This window comes from Heloderma suspectum, chromosome 4, assembly GCF_057233095.1.
Source record: "Heloderma suspectum isolate Gila_16-S chromosome 4, 16-S_ref, whole genome shotgun sequence".
Lineage (NCBI taxonomy): Eukaryota > Metazoa > Chordata > Lepidosauria > Squamata > Helodermatidae > Heloderma > Heloderma suspectum.
The window spans coordinates 81,975,812-81,994,227 of NC_139461.1; the positions used below are offsets into that span (position 1 = coordinate 81,975,812).

The 18,416-nt window shown below is 43.9% G+C and overlaps 1 protein-coding gene and 1 long non-coding RNA gene across 7 annotated transcripts in view; one reads left to right on the top strand and one right to left on the bottom strand.

Annotated features, from left to right (window-relative positions):
• Positions 1-1,656, bottom strand: part of LOC146347079 (uncharacterized) — a 28,009-nt gene extending 26,353 nt beyond the window's left edge. Inside the window, exon 1 of the long non-coding RNA XR_014790147.1 lies at positions 1,414-1,656. This is a non-coding gene — a long non-coding RNA (uncharacterized LOC146347079). The remainder of the gene's footprint in view (positions 1-1,413) is intronic.
• Positions 1,577-17,709, top strand: TGIF1 (TGFB induced factor homeobox 1). 6 transcript variants are annotated; one of them, XM_084849801.1, is made up of 4 exons: positions 1,577-1,746; positions 3,674-3,831; positions 14,672-14,901; positions 16,676-17,709. In XM_084849801.1, exons 3-4 carry the CDS (start codon positions 14,719-14,721, stop codon positions 17,231-17,233), a joined length of 741 nt encoding a protein of 246 aa, XP_084705927.1. In that variant the 5' UTR covers positions 1,577-1,746; positions 3,674-3,831; positions 14,672-14,718; the 3' UTR covers positions 17,234-17,709. The 6 variants fall into 6 exon arrangements, with proteins under 6 accessions (XP_084705927.1, XP_084705926.1, XP_084705924.1 ...); XM_084849798.1 differs by lacking the exon at positions 1,577-1,746 and adding an exon at positions 5,209-5,273 and having other exon boundaries at positions 3,680-3,831; XM_084849800.1 differs by having other exon boundaries at positions 1,610-3,831.
• Positions 17,710-18,416: the final 707 nt, after the last annotated feature.

Sequence of the window (18,416 nt, forward strand, 5' to 3'; positions counted from 1 at the left end):
ATAGTTCTTTGTACTGTACAAAAATCTGAACCTTATGCCAGAATAAATGTGTTAGTCTTTAAGGTGTCACAAGACTCTTTGTTGCCCGTGCTGCAATATACTCAACATGGCTACCCTCTGAAAAATGCTTAGGATTGTACGGAAAAGCACCAGTTGTACACAATTATTTATGCACACAGATCTCATTAATGAGATTTTAAGCATTGTCTGTAAATGCAATTTAAACTGCATTTCCAACTGGATTTAGTTCATGGAGGTGTGTCCTTCAGGCCATCCTAAAACATGTTGATTTAAAGACCACTGTTGAGTCTTGTAAAATGAAAATAATAAAAATGAAATACCTTAGTACATATACAGAATGTTTTCCCTTTACCACTGAATAATCAGAGCCTCTCCTCACACAGTTAGTTAAGAAGCTAGGATCTTCCAGGGAAATGGCACAACTTCCAAGCTGGTTTGAGCCCTAACACCTTTATTTTTAGTGTTAGCCCTGGCAGACTGTTATCTTATTTCTTATCCAGATTAGCTTTCCATGTAGGAAAGACCCCCCCCCCGCCCCTTTTGGGATGTTATTGCAGGGGGTTCAGCAAGATACTGCAACTGCCCTGCTTAGTGAACTCTCCTAAACTCATATGCAAAGATAGGAAGGCTGCCTTTTTCTTGTGAGGTGGGTCAACTTTCTCCATGTGTGTCAGGTTGCTTAACTATTCTTGACATACCCTGCTAGCTTCACTCCTTAATTTTTTACTCCCTATGGGTAGCATCCAATGTTTGTCTAACAAGTCCCATTCATTTCAGTGGGTCTACTCTTAAGTAGGACTAACACTGGATGCAACCTATGATTTCTTAATAAGTAGTGTACTGTGTAAAACCCCAGCTGTAGCCTCAGGCAACAGGTGCGAGAAGGAAAAACCTGAAATGAATTCCATGAGTCACGCTCTCGCAGACCGAAACCGATCCACTTATTTCTAATCAAAAACTCCTTTCCCCGCAGAAAACTTTCACTTACTGAACGGTGGGATTGGGGGCGTTTTAATGGAGCTCGGCCCTTTGGGGCTGCGTCCAGATTTATGCTGGATCAACTGCGCTGGTGGAAGTGACTCACGGCACCCCCTCGAGCCCCCTGAAAACGCTACACAGGCAATCCAGGGATCCTGCCGAACGGGCTGAGCGCTGGCGCGTGGGGGGATTTCCAAAAAGTGGGCGGAGGGCCTGCCTGAGGGCACAGCCCGCCCTTCCCCTCCAGGACGGCAGGCCCCGAGTCCAGCCCAATGTCTTTGAGCACATTTGCGTGGGCTATTCATTTGAGCTGCTGTGTCAGCCCCGAAGAGCAGCCCTTGTTCACGCACACGGGCGGTTCCACGTGAGGTCTGAAGGTTCACCGAGTTTGAGAGAAGCGCCCTCGGCCCTTACCACTCTCTTTTGCATTTGAGCTGCGTCAGGAGAGTACGTAGCCGCCGCCGCCGCCAAGGAAGACACTTTTGCTTTCACAACAAGGAAATCACCCCACAGATAACTCCGAGAGTTATAGAAACGGGGCGTTCTTCCGACAGGCTCCGCCTCCTCCGCGCACCGCGTCTTCTTCCAGGGCATCGGCCACGAGCTGCTCGGGACTGAAGCGATCCGGCGCGGCCGATTGGGCGCAGCCTCCAGCGCTCCTCGCTCCGACTCACCGGATGTGAGGTGTTTTCCCGACTCAGCCTCAGCCAGCAGCAGCCTCCCACCCGAGCGCCTCCCGGGCTTGGGGTGAGGGAACGCCGCTGGCCCGTGTTAATTGTCTTGCCCAACTGGCAGCCTTCTCCCATTTCCCGGCAACGAGCAAAATGTCACCGAGTGCAGCACCGAACAGCTGCTTCGTTTTCACGGGGCGGCAGGCGGGCAGGCGATGTCGTTAGTGGGCGGCAACAGGAGGGAGTCCTTGAGGAAATGAGGCGCAATGCTTGCGCGTATGGGCACCGCAGGGCTGCAGTTCTAAACACACGCGCCTTCCCTTTCTGTAGCAAATTGAACCCCGTGGGACTGGCTTCCAAGTAAACACGCACTGGATTGCGCCGTTTTGCTTTATTTCTTGCTTACTGAAACGGTTTTCTGAGATTATTTAAACAAGAGACCCCCCCCCCTTTCCCCAATTATAGGATTGTGCTGTTAAAGAGGAGGCTGGGGTACGCTATTTCTGGCTTACTTCGTGCCAGGATGTTTGTGTTATTAGCAACAGCGGCACTCTGAATGGCCGCTGTTAATGTGATTGTCAATTTCTGCATTTAATTTCCTTCTGACGTCAGTTTACAATTCTCTCCCCCACCCCCGACACACACACACACACACACACACCCCATCTTGCTTATGCTTCTGATGAAGTGGGCTACAGTCCACGAAAGCTTATGGCAGAACAAGCCAGTTAGTTCTTAAGGTGTCACAGGACTGTCATTATTTCTAAGACTTTTGGTCTGAAATGTTGGCCTCACATGAGCCTCAAGAGATGGAAAATAACCTCTTACGGTGCAATCCTAAGCATGTATACTCAGAAGTAAGCCCAGGTAAGTGTGTATAGGATTGCAGCCTAAGCGTCCCATTCCGTAGTTAATAATTCGAATTTGTAAAAACCTCGGAGGGAAAACCCGCAGCCTTTTCCTGTGGCCGCCACATGGCCTTCAGTCATTATGACACGCAAAACGGGACTGAAGGAGTGTGTACTTCCCCCAGCAACTGTCTCAGCGTTAAAGAGATTTACAGTAACCCTTTCCCTTCCCCCACCCCATAGCCTGCAATCCTATGCAAACTTGCATGGGAGTAAATTCCATTGAAGACAGCGAGGCTTACTTCCAAGTAACCATGCATATGATTACGCTCTTTAAAAAAATGGCCATAAGAAGGGAAATGGGGCTTAAGCGGCAATGCAATGACCACTTGGGAGTCCTAAATTTCGCGGAACTCTCCAAATAAGCGTGCGTGTGATCGGCGTGGTCGGTGCTGCTTTGTCTCTAAGACAGCTGACAGTTTGGCGATGACCAAAAAAGCTTCCTCGCCTGTGATACAGCCTCACTTTCCAAAGCTTTCTGTTTGGGGCGTGTGTCAATTATTGCATGGCATTTGCATGTTAGTCATGGCTTTCCTTACTAAATCCAGGAAATGAGAAGGACTCACACTTGGGCAAGAGGATGACTTTCCTGCTTCCTTGACACATTTTCTTACATCCCCAGTGAATATGTTTTCCACAAGAACGAATCCCAACCTCTGCAGCTCGATGAAGAAACACTAAAGTAACCTCCTTCACCAACGACTGAACTTTGGAGCCAGCTCTGGTTGCAGTGAAGGGGAAATAATAATAACAGTCCGGCAGGAGTTGGCTCCAACCCAGAGACGTTGCTAAAGCGACTCGCCTATCTCACAATCTCAGAGCAAAATAAACTTTACTAACGCACGTGTTTACTCAGTGGGGCTGAGTCGAGCCGTGAGAGACTTTCTTTCAAGAAGTCACATGGGTTTGCGACGTTTTTTCCTGGTTTTTTTTTAATCACCATGTCGCTCGAAACATGCTGAATATAGTTCATTTTTAGAAGCCGGGGGTGGTGGGAAAAATACTCCGGGACAGGCAACTTTCCTTCCACTGAGTGGAACTGACGTAATGGTGATTTTCCTTTTTGTGCTCTTTTCTGCTCCACTGAATTAACAGGTAGTCTAGAGGGGAGGAGAAATGTTAACAGGCTGGCACCAAACCGGTTTCCGTGGGACTTAACCGTCGGATCACTTTATCACTCATACCAGCACGTCTGAACATGTATTTATCCATTGAATTCAGTGGGACTTACGTCTGAGTAAAACAGGCTTGAGGTATGTTTGTCATTTGGCAGAGGTTTACACGAACCACTTTCCCCGGAGTAATCTAAGTGGCCTTTGTGGGATCTCAGTGAGACTACTTTGAAGAAAACAGTTCCTCAAGAGTGTAGCCTAGTCGAGCTTCAGCGACTACTTGGGGCAATGTACATCTCTTCCTAGGGCGCGTAGACCTATAGTAGCCAAGTAGCTGAGGATCTCTCGGGTGATTAGTGTGCGAGTCACCATTGGCCCCGTTAAAACCAGAAGCTAGAGTGTCTAAAACGGCGAAAACAGGATCTGAGCCACTGCTACTGCACACTCACTGTGGCTGGTGTTAAAGCATGACAACATCTGACGGTTTCTCCGGCGTGCCAGGAACTTCCGAGAGGGGGTCATTGCAAATATTCCACCAATAGCCACTGCCAGACGCAGCTCCCACACTAATAACAACCCCAGAAAGAGGAGGAGGAAGAATCCACAAGTCTCTCCCCCCGCCCCCTTCTCCTCCTCCATTGCTCCGCCGCCCAAGTAGAAGGGAAGGACAGGAGAGCGAGGCTCGAGTGAAAGGCTGAGTTCCAAGTCCCAGCATATAAGTCCCAGTTAAGGAGTAAGTCCCAGCGCACGCACCGAGTTACTTCCCAGTAAACGAATTGAGGACAGGGCTACAAGGCTACTCTTTCTGACGGTGTCCCGTTGCTTTTCTTCCCCTCCCGTTTTCCCCATTCATACTCGGTTAGGAGTGGGTTGGGCTCACGCAACACAGCAGCCGAAGACTAGGGCACGGGCACGAGCGTCTGAACTCCCCCCCCCTTCTTTCCCTCCCTGTTTTTTCCAGTTTAGTGATCAAAGGGCTGCCTCGACAGGGTAGCAGGGAGCAAACGGAAGTCCCCGGGGGGGGGGGGCTCCTCCTGCATGGTCTTGTCACCATTACACTCTGCCTCCCTGAAGAGCTTCTCTCCCCTCCTCCTCTTCCTCCCTCCGGCGCTGATATCTGACAGACACTCGCACCAGCCGCCAGCCAGCAGCAAGGGAGGGAGGAGGAGGAGGTGACGACGGCAGCAGCAGCAGCATAAGCGGCTCCAGCTCCTGCTTACTCTCCCGCTTACTCATTACTGGGAGGGGGGGGAGGGCGTACCTCGTGGTGGAGGCGGCGGCGGCGGCATTTGCCTTCCTCACTTCTCCAAGCACAAGTTAAAGAACAAAGAAAGGAGAGAGCGCCGCTCGCAAGTAACTTTCAGCTTCGACGGGACCAGGGAACACTGTTCATTCAGCACACTAGTCGCTGCTTGAGAGTAACTGCTGGGAACCTTCCTTTCCCTCCCCTCCCTGCCTTTTCCCAAGTTCTCTCTCTCTCTCTCTCTCTCTCTCTCCCCCCCCCCCCCGGAATAAAAGGAAAAAAGAGTCTTCTAGGACTGGGCAGAAGGAGTTCCCAGACCCCAAGATGAAAACTCCCAAAAGTAAGTGGGCTCGTTCCGTGTCGAGTGCCTCCTCGCTTGTGGCTGTTCCAAGAGAAAGGAGCTCTGCCTGCCTCGTGCTGTTGCTAAACAATTGTTAGGCGAGAGTGCGTGCGCTGGCCAAGCGCTCCGTTGCAACTCGGTTTGTTTGCTACAAAAAATAGGACTCCTTCCCATCTTTTTTTTTTTTTTTAAGCCGGATCCTTTCGCTGTTTTGTTGCGTCCCGTGTCCTCAGTGGCAGCTGAGGGAGTTTTCCACCCAGACAAAACAGAGCTGCGGCTGTCTGCTGGGAGGGTGCCGCATCTCCATGCTGCTGGCGCCCTGTCAAAAACATGTCCCAACTGCCTGCTTGCTTTGTGTCCGGGCAAAGTTTTCTCCTCGTTTCTCTTTCGCCCCGGCCCCTCTTCCATATACGCTTTCTCTTTTAAATCCGCTTGTTTTATTTTTTTACTGCTTTTCTTTTCTTGTTTTGAAAACTCAAACTTTCTCAGTCAGGGATATATCTCGTAGGGCTTTTTCCTTTAAAAATCTCAGCAGCATTCTTTAAACGGAGTAGCAAAGGAGCTTTCTTTGTTTGCGATTTTCAGATAGGGAGGGGGCATGGAGACGGGGGTGGAGCATGTAAAAATCGGTTTAAAAAACTTCGATGCAGGATGTCTAGTTTAGTTTAATATTCTGGACTTGTAGAAGCACACTTTATTTTTAAAGGAGGATATGAAAGCAAGTTTATATACAGTTTAATGAATCAGAATGAGAGGTTATGGATTAGAAGATAATTATGTAAATCACTTGATTTTACTGTTTGACAGAGTGGATTTTCTCCTCCTAGCCTTTAGCAAGGGAATGGTCATTCTTTCCATTTGTGAACTTTTCAGCACAATCCTATCCTTACTGGGTTAGAATTGGGCATATTCCTTAGGTTGCAATCCTATATTCACTTACTTGGAAGTAAGTTGCACTGAATGCAATGGCTCTTACTTTTGACCACACATAGTAAGATTAGTGACTTTAAACTCAGAGGTTAGTTATGAAACTTGCTTTATTTTTACTTTTAAAATGTTGTATTTAAGACTTATTCATGCAGTTGAATTTATTTTAATGACATTTTATACCCATAATTTAGATACTGCTGTTTGTCAAGAGTTCTGCAGCAGTTTGTGTATATGTACACTTACTCTTCACTTTCTGAGTTCTTTATATATAATTTAAAGAGGTCTTCTATTAACATAGTTTGTAGTTTTCCTAGGGAGTTTTGGAACTAAATGTTAAACACACAGAGGAAACTGGGCTACAAAGACTACAATTAGACCATAGTAAGTGGGTAATGTAAGCCCACATAAATAAAGAGAATACTGTTAAGGATAGAAGTCTATGCTTATAGCATTATTTTTCCCCAACACTTTTGTTCTTCTGGGTGATTTAGGATAATATGTTATGTACCATGGCCCTCCCTCTGTGGCTTAGGAGACTTCTGTGGCTCCTGAACTCCTCAGTTTGTACAAATAAGTAGCATTATTGGCAACAACAAAAAATCCAGAGTAATTTAGAGTAGTTATTTTTAGAACATTCCTCTGCTCCCTCTATTTGCACAGTGGTGGTGAGCTGGTTTCCTGTCTGCTGCTTCCATTGTTCAAGCTTTTCACCCCAGGGCAGCTGCTCTGTTCTGTGTGCTTAAATATAAAACTTCTTACATAGAAGAAAAGTTAGCTATCTCATTAATAAGCACAGGTACACATGCTGTCAAGTGTTCTGTGTTTGAGCCTGGATGATGTTTAAAGTAAATCAAGGAAGAGTCAACCTAGCTGACTAGTGAGCATAAAACAAAACAATGAGAAGATGGCATAATAGCTGGAGGCCTTATAAGTTGTTTTGGAAGCACATGTTGCAAAATAGAAACTAAGAAAAAGTTTGCAGATGCCTGAACTTTACAAGGAATTAGAGCAAAGAAACTTCCTTAAAAGTTTGCACATGTAGTCAGTACCTTATTGTGTGTTCCAAACATCTGAAGTTTTATTTATGCTGCAACCCTAAGAACACTGAACTTGGAAGCGTGTTGCAATTGACTTAATTCTGTATACATGTGTTTTGGATTAGAGTACCAGTTGTGACTTCAGAAGCGTGTGTCTTTAAACTTGAAAGCCAAGCTGAGACCTTTGGCGGAACATTAAAGTTAAGTGAAGGAGCCTATGGAGGGTTGGGGTAGGGGAGTTAGTGGCTGGGTTCAGACATAACGCTATGTCATGGTTAGATAAGCAGCCTAAGCTGTCCATAATGTGCTAGTGTGTGTGTGTGTGGGGGGGACGATGACATTTTCCCTGCCCATGATGGGTTAATTCCCCCGATTAAGCCACACTCTAAACCCACGTTCCGCAGTAGCAGTTATTGTACCTATGATGGGTTAGCATGTTGTCTGTCATGCCAGCATGGGTTTCAGATATCACTGACAGAGCTGCTTGGCAAGAGCGGCCAAAAATGCTGCTGCCATTTTGCTCCTCTCAAGCAGTCTCAATTCCTGCTGCAAAGAAGGCTGGGGTACCTGCCTGGCTAGGCGGGAGGACTACAGGAGGAGGAGGAGGGATGAGGATGTGTTTGAAATGAACTACACTGTATAGCTTGTTTGCCAGAAAGTCTGATGGGGGCACAGTAGGTTGTTTGCATAACCACTTACCCAGCCTAGCTTGCCACCCATCATGGGTTAGCGTGATGTGTGAGCAGCCCCAGTGAGGTTGTTCACACAACCTGATAACCCTGAGTATGGGTTGTTGTTGAATCATGGAGTTATTGTGCTGTGTGAACCCAGCTGCACCAACAAACAATGGTTTGTTAACCATGAATAACACAGGAAGGGAACCTCTGGCTTGTTGTTGGGTTGTGAACTCTGGTTGTTCTTGGTTAACAAAACATGGTTTGTTAGTGCAGCTGGGTTCACACAACTCAACAACCCATGATTCAACAACTCAGCACATAGTCTGGGTTGTTGTGCTGTGTGAACCCAGTCAGTATTCTGTAGTATCAGAATGAAAGACAATTTTCTCCCTCTCTTTCCAAATTGCTATGGATTATACAGTGTATATTCCTACATATTCTTTCTCTGTACTAACACAAATGTTGACAAACCGTGTTTTATCACCACTACTTTGTGGATGGTCACTATTTTTTTAACATCTAAGCATTAACATAATCATTTCTGTATTTCTTGCAAATTTCCTCCCTCTGATCTCTCTGCTAACATATTTTCTTCCCCCTCCACACTTCTTATATACATATATGCCCATTCAGGATAATATTCTATGCACGAAGTGGACATTGGTTTGTAAAAAATTATGCCATAATAAATTTGTTGGTCTTTAAGGTGCCACAAGACTCTTCATTGTTTTTGATGACAAACCTGTTGATGTACATTTTTAGATGATATTCATTCCTTTCAAATAGGCTTTACTCTCACTCAGATCCATAAGCCATCCTTTACATTCTAAAGAGTGCTGTGCTGGAGGGTTACATACACCTTCTCAGAGTAAACTCATCAGACTAAGGGGATCCAAACAGGTGCTCAGAAGTGGGTGCTTCTCATGGATCCTTCCTGCTCTAATAGAATTGTGGGTATGTTCTCTTGGTAGCAGCCTGTGAAGCTGTGTGTACCCGTCATCTGACAAGTTAGGGAGACAATAAGGCAGTCTCTATTTTTCAAGAAATATTTCTTCTCTTGCTGTCTCAGGCACCTTAACACTCCTAGTGGCAATGCTCCTAACTGCTGTGTCAATCCCAGGCCTGGTACCTTTCTTTGTTTTTGCTTGGATCACAGTTGGGAAGAGTCCATATCACATGTTCAGGAAGGTTTTCTTTAATTTAAGTCTTGAACATGTGATTTAACCATATGCTGGAATAAACCCTGCAGGTGCATTCTGGTAATGGCTATGTTGCTCTAGCAAAACGTCTCAACTAGAGTTTCATGAAACACAGAGTGAGAGGGTTTTGTGGAGAAAGCAGTCTAGCATATTGTTCTCTTGGAAAAGGGAGGATCTGCTACTTGAAAGCCTCTTTGTAAATCTTATTGAAGCAGCTGATTTCTACCACTTCCCCTCATAGTACTCTTCCATATCCTGACTTGTTCTTCATTTTATTTTCCTCTAATATGCAAAGATCAAGGAGTTAACTCCCCATCCATGACCATGTCTGGTGTGCAGGTCTCTCTCTGTGTGTGTGTGTGTGTTCTAAGACACTATAATGTTTTTGCCAAGAAGATGCAAGCAGGTAGAAAAAAATTATACAAAGACAAACATTTGATCTTGCCCATATGTAGTTTGACAATCTATCATTCAGGGCATGTGTTCAGAATACTCTTAAGAATTGTTTGAAGTTGTTTTAGATATGTTTTTGTGTATATTGTCTGTTCATCTGTTTTTTGTGGAATTGGCTTTAAAATCTGTATATTGTATTTTTAAATGTTTTTAATCTTTGTGAACCGCCCAGAGAGCTTTGGCTATTGGGTGGTATAGAAATGTAATAAATAAATAGATTTAAGGTCAATTGTGACCATAAACTTTGTACTTAGTGACCTGGTGCTGTAGCTGCGAATTGTAACTGTAGGTTTGTTTATTTGTTTGTTTGCTTGCTTGCAAATATTGTTAAAAGCATAGAATCTAAAGACATAGATGAGAACTGAACGTGTAAAGTTATTTGAATAAGGCTGAGCATCTGATGGTTCTTGTACATGTAAACTTACAGCTGCTTAAGTTAAATTAGTATGAATCCAAAGGTGGAGTACTTTGTTTAACCTCAGGTGTGCTTGAAGTAAGCCTCCCATTGAAACTGAAATAAGAGCATGGCCAATATTTTTATCCCCAAGTGACCGGAAGAAGTTTGAATTCTGCTATGTTGAAACACTAAATTAAAAAGGGCAAGGCTTCTGTACCCAGGTAGTTCTTAAGAAACAACAGCAACAAAGTAACAGTTAATACATGAGACGGGCAGCCTAGCCAGGATGCCTTTTAACTGTGCCCTGTTAAAACAGGAAATCAAGAGCACAGACTGATTACTAACAAGAGGAAAAACCAAAGCTAGGCTGTAATCAGCACAAATGCTCCAGTGTAAACAGTCATGACAGCACCAATGTGGCCTTTGCTCTAATAAGGAATCAGCTGTACTGGGGGGCGGGGGGGGGGAGATCTATGGCCTCCCTGTAGTTTCCTGTTGCTGCAGCTTCTGCACAAACATGGGGAATCTTTCCTGACAGTTCAAAGAGCTGGTGCTCCTTTATTGACACCAGCTCATTACCCCAAGAGAAATTGCATGGCAGTTTTCTCCTGTTTAGGTCAAACCTGTTTTGTATCATTAACCTCTTAGCAGAGGGAACATGTCACAATAAGTAAGCAGATCAAACGCAGCTGCTCTGCTAGGTTGTTCTTGCTTTAGTTTTTATTCTTTCAGAAGCGTTATAGGTTCTAGTGTTTATTTTTGAGGGAGGCGAGGGAAACAGCTTCTCTAATTTCTTTTTGGGGAGGACCACTGGAAACAAAGGTGTATATGTTTTGCTTTTCAACCCGTTTTAGCATATGTTTCAAACATTTCTTCTTGGTTTCTTAAGTCTAGCTAATTAAAATACTTCAGCATGACTGTGTACCCCAAGGCAGGGCCAGTCATGTAAATACTTGTGCATCGTGTGGGGATCCATTGACTGACTTGTATTTTACAGCTGCTTTGAACCACTTGGTGTCCCTTAGGTATTACCCATGTATGGAAAACACCAATCAAGCAGGGCAATGGCTCAATGGCCCCATGACCTCACCTGGTACAGTAGAACATATAATCTCTCCGCCTGCAATGCATACCCAGGCAGCCAGAAAGAGACAACACTGCACCCCCACCCCACCCTGCATAGGCATGCATGATGCTGTGAGTGGGGAGCTCTGCAAGGAGATTTGTCCCAGGGAAAGCTTTTGGAATGCTGATGCACAAGCAATGCCTCTTGCAGATTAATTGCCTTAACATGCTTTGTCTAGGAGGGGCACCAGTGTTCTTCAGGGGAGAAGTGTGTGCGTGTGTGTGTGTGTCACACACAAGGAAGAATGGAACCTACAACAAGGAAGCTCACAGCAGGCAGCAAAATGAAGTGCCTGGTAGTGTAGAGGGAAAGGGCAATCCCAAGGGAAACAGAAGATGGATCCCACTCTGCAGGGATTGGACTGTGGTCTTCACAAGGCATAGCCTACCTTTTGGGCTTTTTCCTGTTCACAACAATAAGTTTAGATGGAAACAGAAAGGCACAGTGACTAGGATCCAGGCTTTCCACTCCACAGAGCAACAGGAGCAGACAGTAGTAAGACTGTTGGTGGAGCCTTTGTGGCCTTCCAGGGTCCAAGTCATGGCATAGCTCCCTTTCACCCCTACAACTTCCCCCTATTTTGTGCTTGGTAGAGCTGCTACTGCTACACCACTGTCATCATGCACTCTGGGAAGATGCAAGAGCACTGCTAGGAAAAAAGGCAGCTTCAGAGCAGCTTTTTTCCTACCAAATGCCGCTGCTGCAGTGGGCCTAACCTCTGGTCTGCATGACTACTCAGGGTGGAAAGAAGCCTTTGTGCATGTTGAATGACTGCCTGGTTGCCTATGAGGAGATAAGAGAAATGTGGGGATGGTGATAAATTATCATTTGGTAGCAGCTGCCACAGACATCAGGTGATTAGACATTCATAAGAGGTTGTTGAATGAGAAGAAGTGAAAAAATACTTTTTCCATTCTCGTCCCTTCACTCTGACTGTGGTAGACCCCCTGACGTCTGTGTTTAGGGAGTTACTTTACGAGGAAGGTAATGTAGTCATTAGGGCAATATTTACCCATTTCACATAGAGAGTTGCTCTAGAACTCTGTCTGCAGTGACTGTCTGGTCTCCTCCATATGTCCTGGCTCTGATCCTGCAGGGAAGAATGAGTCATGGGTGTTTGGCCAGCAGTACAAATAGGTGCAGTGGAGTACTCCCAATTGCCTTCACCAGCATATGATGGGAACTTACCTAGGTTTGGGGGTTTGTGACAAAAAGGGGTTCCCTTTCTGCATAGTGCTCATTTACTCTGAATTTATTTTTATTTATTTCATTTCTATGCTGCTCAATAGCCGAAGCTCTCTGGGTGGTTCACAAAAATTAAAACCACAGAGTGCAGCCTAAAACAATATGAAAGCTTAGAACCACAATATAACAGTACAACCAGAATAAAACCTAGCAGCAATGCAGATATTTAAAATACAGATTTAAATTCCAGAGCTAAAAAATTAGGAAGCTAAAATACTGGGAGAATAGAAAGGTCTTCACCTGGCGCTGGAAGGAGTATAATGTAGGTGCCAGCTGTCATAGCCAGGGTGCCACAGCAGAAACGGCCCTCTTCCTGGTAGTCAGCTGCCACACTTCCTTTGGCGAGGGCTCCCGGAGAAGGACCCCTGAGGATGATCTTAGGGTCCATGTAGGCATATATGGGAGATGTAATCCTCTTTTCAATGGAGACTGCTACCACTGGTTGAGTAAGGAAAAGTTGGTGGTTTTTGTTATTAATCATGAGTAATGAAGGGTTGTTAAGCCAGTACATGTTATCTTTGCAGGGAAGGGATGGAGGAAGTGCAGGTGTTATACTTTGAGGCATAGTTTCCCACTCCCTGGCGACCTGCTTACCTGTGTGGAGTGCTATCCTTGCAGCTCCAGTTGCAGGAGTAGAGTTGAGCTTTCTCGTAGATGTTGTGTCAAGAGTCCATGCAAAGTTCCTTGTGAGCAAAGTCCTGAATTTCATGCTTCTAATTCTTTAGACGCTGGGACAGAGTGGTAGAGCCCCATGTCATTCATCTTGATACGTGAGTTGTATTCCCTGGCTGGGGCATATAGACAGCTTGTGGTGTGCCGGGATCTCTAATGGAAATGTTTCAATTTACACCTTGTTTTGCAGGTGTAACATTACACTGTCAGGGGGAGTGGGGGTGGCACTCCTGAGTGACTATAGGATTCTGACTAATTTCTACTCCACCACTACCATGTTCTAAACTCCACTTAGTTTTTCCTCTTGTGCTGACAAGAGTCCTGTTGGCATATGGATGTTGCTAAAGAGGCATAGGATTTTACTCTGCTAGTGAAAGGGGATTAAGGACTGATTGTATACCCGTCTGTGGGCAAAACTCAGGGAGAAGATTGCTCTAATAGAGTTATATATATCTTGTAAGGCTCCTAAATTTTTTGATGGGATTAAAATATTTATGGCCAAAGTAAGGTTTCTTTGGTGGCTTGCAATGCTGTGTGATTATTTTCTCCAGATGTTCTTTTGACTGCAGTGTTAAGCATATTTACGTGGAAGTAATTTCTATTAAAATTAGTGGGACTGCATTTCTAGTCAACTGAACATAGAATCAAGAGACTGGTACTTTCCAGTTGAATTGCAAATGTATTGCTCAGTAGTTGCATATGATCTATTGTTGCTGTTAATACAGCTTTCTGGATTAGAGTGAGGTCAATGGTAGAGTACATACTTTGCATGCAGAAAGTCCCAGGTTCCATCCTGGGTGCCTCCCAGTTGAAAGGATCAGGTAGCCAGCAGGTCATAGAAAAGACCTGATATAAGGTAGCTTCCTATAGTTTATTGTAGGAAACTAACAGGAATGCTGAATGACCCATAAGCAAGTAAAACTTGAGAACTTGTATGTAAGTAGATCAATAGTCCAGTCCTAAGATTTGCTGTGCCAGCACAAAAGTGTTTGAATGAAGCATATCAACTGTTGTGCCATATAAATGGAATAAATGTGCAGCAATTTGAAAGGATCAGTTGGCAGGCAATGGGGCATGATTTTTCTCCAGGAAAAAATGAAATGAGTGTGAAATTACTCTGTGGGTGCTTTTCAGGTACATGCCTTCCTCATCCCTACTCTGCGCACTTTGATTTATTTTTTGTCATACTTTATAGAAAATGTCCATAACTAGGTTTTACTTCTGCTTGTGTGCTCCTCACACTCAAGTAGTAACGTTCTTGAAATAACAGAAAATGTTTAAAATGGAAAAGCTATACTGAATTAGTAAGGAGTGCTGCAATATGATTGACATCTAATTCAACAAATTTAATGTTCTTACATTCTTGGCTGCCTGCCTGACCATGAGACATTCAGCTATGAAGAGACATTACTGGACGTATACCCACAGCTGCTGGTGAATAGTTGATATGGTCTTAAAAATTACGCAACCCATTGTATATATGTGGCCAGGTAGATGGTTGCTACAGACCCATGTGTCCAGAATGAAAGTCATAGGGAGTCGACAGCATTGTCCTCTCTGGTACATGTTACTATATTTAATTGCAGCAAGATGATGAAAAATGTGTCTAAACTAATGAAATGCAGACAGTAGCATGATGTTGATTGTTCTGCTTTATTATAGATGCTGTTGTTGCAATATCGGGCAGTGAGACAGAGGATGATGATAGCATGGATGTTCCTCTGGATCTTTCTTCTTCAGCCAGTTCAGTGAAGAGGAGGAGACGGGGAAATTTGCCCAAGGAATCAGTGCAGATTCTTCGGGACTGGCTATATGAACACCGCTACAATGCCTATCCTTCAGAGCAAGAAAAAGCACTACTGTCAAGACAGACACACCTGTCCACATTACAGGTATTTAAGAATGTTCTGATACATTTTAAGACTGCCATTCTATGCATACTTACCTTGGATAAAGTCTTATTTGATTCAGTTGGTCTTGCTTCTGAGTAAACACGAGGTACACAAGAAGTGTTGTTTGATGTTGTATGTCCACTAGTTTCTATTTTGCTTTTACATTCAAAGAGCTGAATGTATTCTCATACATTGTTCGTACTTGACTTTGAAAGGTGCTATTTGAGTTCTGAATCTTATTATAGACCACACAGACATAAAGACCTGACAGCTTCATTTGGCACCTTATCCTTTTTCTTCAGGTTCACCCAAGTGGCGTTGATGTTTGTCACAGAGTTGTAAATGCTTCTCACAATTTTACTCACAAACTGCATTTAATTTGTCTATCTGTATAAGGCCCTCTCTGAGCCCAAAATAATGTAACTTTAGACTTCCTGTAGGATTACAAAACAGGCCAGTAAGTGAGAAATTCAATCCAAAGATGTGAGTATACAGTAGTGACTCTGGGAAATGGTCAGGATAAAAGCGGGGACATGAAAGTCTCAACTTCAGTTTTGAGTTTAAGGTTGCAAAGTCTTTGTGTAGCTTCTCATAGACATGGTTCTTTTCAAGTATCTGGAAGACACAAATGTACAAGATTTACCTTAGCATGCAAATAAGATGATTGGTTTCTGTTCCCACTTCTGCTAGAGACAGCACACAGTTTTGAGCATGTTAGTTAACTTTTGTTTGTTCCCTTTCCCTACCAATAAGATCTAGGTGAAATCATGATGTTTTAATTTACAGAAATGTTACTTAATTGGTGAAAATGCATAAAGCCTTGTAGACTCTAGAAACAAGTTCCAAAGTGCTACTGGGTGCATGTATTCTAGAAGTAACTTGGAATATGTGCACTCAAACACAAACTAAGAATTTAGGATGTTTTGTTAAAGTGCATTTATAGCTCTGCGGAAGAAATTTTGGGAACACAATGCAGGAGGGATATTGGCACTCTGGAACTTCCAGACCTCCCACTCATTTTGTGGGGTCTAGGATCTCTTTTAAAGCCATTCATAGCCTGTTTTTTTTTATTCTCTACTGTATCACAATCATATTAAGTATAACCTTAAATATAACAATCAGATTAAACTCATATTTACATAACACATTGTGTGTGTGCAAACCATGGAGGGCAGTGGTGTGTATGTGTTGGGACTGCATAAAGCCAGTTTGCTAAATAGAAACCTTCAATGTAAATCTGGTTTTACCATTTTTGATGGAGTAGCTTCCTTAGAATGATTGGTATCATTTCTTTGCAAGTATTAAGCAAATCTTCTTTGTGGGGAGAAACAATCCTTATACAGTAAACACAAAAAGGACTGTTGAGCTGTCCTTTATTGCCCAGGAAACTGGTTTGATATTCAAACAAGGCCAAACTTCAGTGAGGTAATCCCTGTTTTGCCTGTTGACACAGGCTGTTGAACAGGGCAAATCAGTAACTGTTTTGGGGAGGAGTTACTCTTTCACAAGGAAACATTTTCCTGTTGTTAATTAACCTAAATGTAATGAACAATAGGTAATAGGTAAAAACTAAACCTATTGGTTTAGGTGCAGCAGTCTTCAGATAGCCTGAGGCTCTTTAGTAAGTAGAAAGGGCTGGTAGAAACAGGAACAAAGGAAGGGCCTTCAGTGGGTGTGTCAAAACTTGTCTGCAACCCTTTCTTTTGTCCTCTAGTTAAGGAATCATAATCAGAAATGAACAGAGGTAGGACTTAAGATGTCGTTCTGTTCTCAGGTCTGCAACTGGTTTATCAATGCACGCCGCAGGCTTTTACCTGACATGCTGAGGAAGGATGGGAAGGATCCAAATCAATTCACTATCTCACGAAGAGGTACCAAGATGACTGATGGCAGCCCGGTGGAATTCTCCATTGGCACAAAAAACTGTATTCCACTGATTGAGAGCTCATTTCTCTCTGGTAGCACAGGACCAAACAAGACTTGTAAACCTCCCTCTCCAGGATCCGTTTTGGCTCGACCATCAGTAATTTGCCACACCACGGTGACTGCACTGAAAGATGCTCCTTTCCATTTTGGTCAACTAGCTGGTTCAGGTCATGCCCCAGATGACCTGCAGCGGGCTTCGCCTACCAACTTCTCAGACAACTCTCTTCTGTACCACGAAGATGTGTCTAAGCTGGGACCTAGTACAAATACACAGAGTGGGCTTTTCAACACTCCCCCTCCAACTCCTCCAGACCTCAATCAGGATTTTAGTGGATTTCAGCTCCTGGTGGATGTTGCACTCAAACGGGCAGCAGAGATGGAATTGCAGGCAAAACTCATGGCATAAATCGTTCTTCATATTTTCTTTCCCGTGGCAGGGATGTAATAGAAAGATGTGGTGATTGCCTACATGATATCAAAGACTTAAACTGCATTTTTAAAATTAACCTTATTTGCACAAGGGATAGCTGAAATGAAGCTTCCTGTCACTGAAATGGTTTTCAGTGGAATACAGTCATTCCAAGAATTACAAACTTAACTCTACTGTAGAAACAAGAGTGTTCTTTTTTTAAATAAATGTTTCTTAGTAGGTTTTTCATAATGTGAGATTGTTCCCAAGATCATGTGATTTTTGTTTTGTTATTATTTTCATTGTTTCTTTCAGACTGTGCAATATTTAGGAACAAGATTAGTCTTCATATCATTCCCATGTGGAACAAAATATTCCAACAGGCTGTCTTAAAAACAAACTTCATATTTTAAAACAAGTTTGAATGATTATACTTTTTCATGATGTAATAAAATATTTTCTTTAATAGTTTATTCACATTGAGTAGTTTGTTGAACTGGTGTCTCTGGAAAGATGACTAGTTGCATAAGTAGCACAGAGAGACTTCCCTCCCCAAATAATATAACTTTTTAAAGCAACCCTTAAATGGTTTGATTCACATTTGTAATGTAACAAGCTTTTAAGCTGTTGTAAGAAAACAGGCCGCGGTGGCTTAGTGGTTAAGACGCTGAACTGCAGACCGGAAGGTCGGCAGGACAGCAGTTCGAGACCCGAGTGCTGCGTGACGGAGTGAGCTCCCGTCTTCAGTCCCAGCTCCTGCCAACCTAGCAGTTCGAAAGCAAGAAATTGCAAGTAGATAAATACGTACCGCCTCGGCGGGAAAGGTAACAGCGTTCCGTGCACCTGGGTGTTCAGTCATGCCGGCCACATGACCACGGAAGCGTCTTCGGACAGCGCTGGCTCTTCGGCTTAGAAATGGGGATGAGCACCGCACCCTAGTGACTGGTTGGGGACACCTTTACCTTTAAGAAAAGAAGCCTATGCTGCTATAGTTGTAGCGCTGTTCAGGTGTTCTATACCCAAATAGGGCACACACAACAAGAGGGAGTGCTTCAGCCCCACCTATGTCTTTCATTGCATCTGTTACCCTCTACTTGAGGAGGCTGACAGTCTGAAGAGGACAGCCTCCTGTATCTGTGGAGAATTTCCACATGAGAAAGAACCTGAGAGCCCCCATGGA

Bases quoted from the DNA above. Each gene is read 5' to 3' on its own strand.
- TGIF1 (XM_084849798.1), top strand. The intron at 14,902-16,675 runs GTATTTAAGAAT...TTCTGTTCTCAG, and splicing joins CACACCTGTCCACATTACAG to GTCTGCAACTGGTTTATCAA.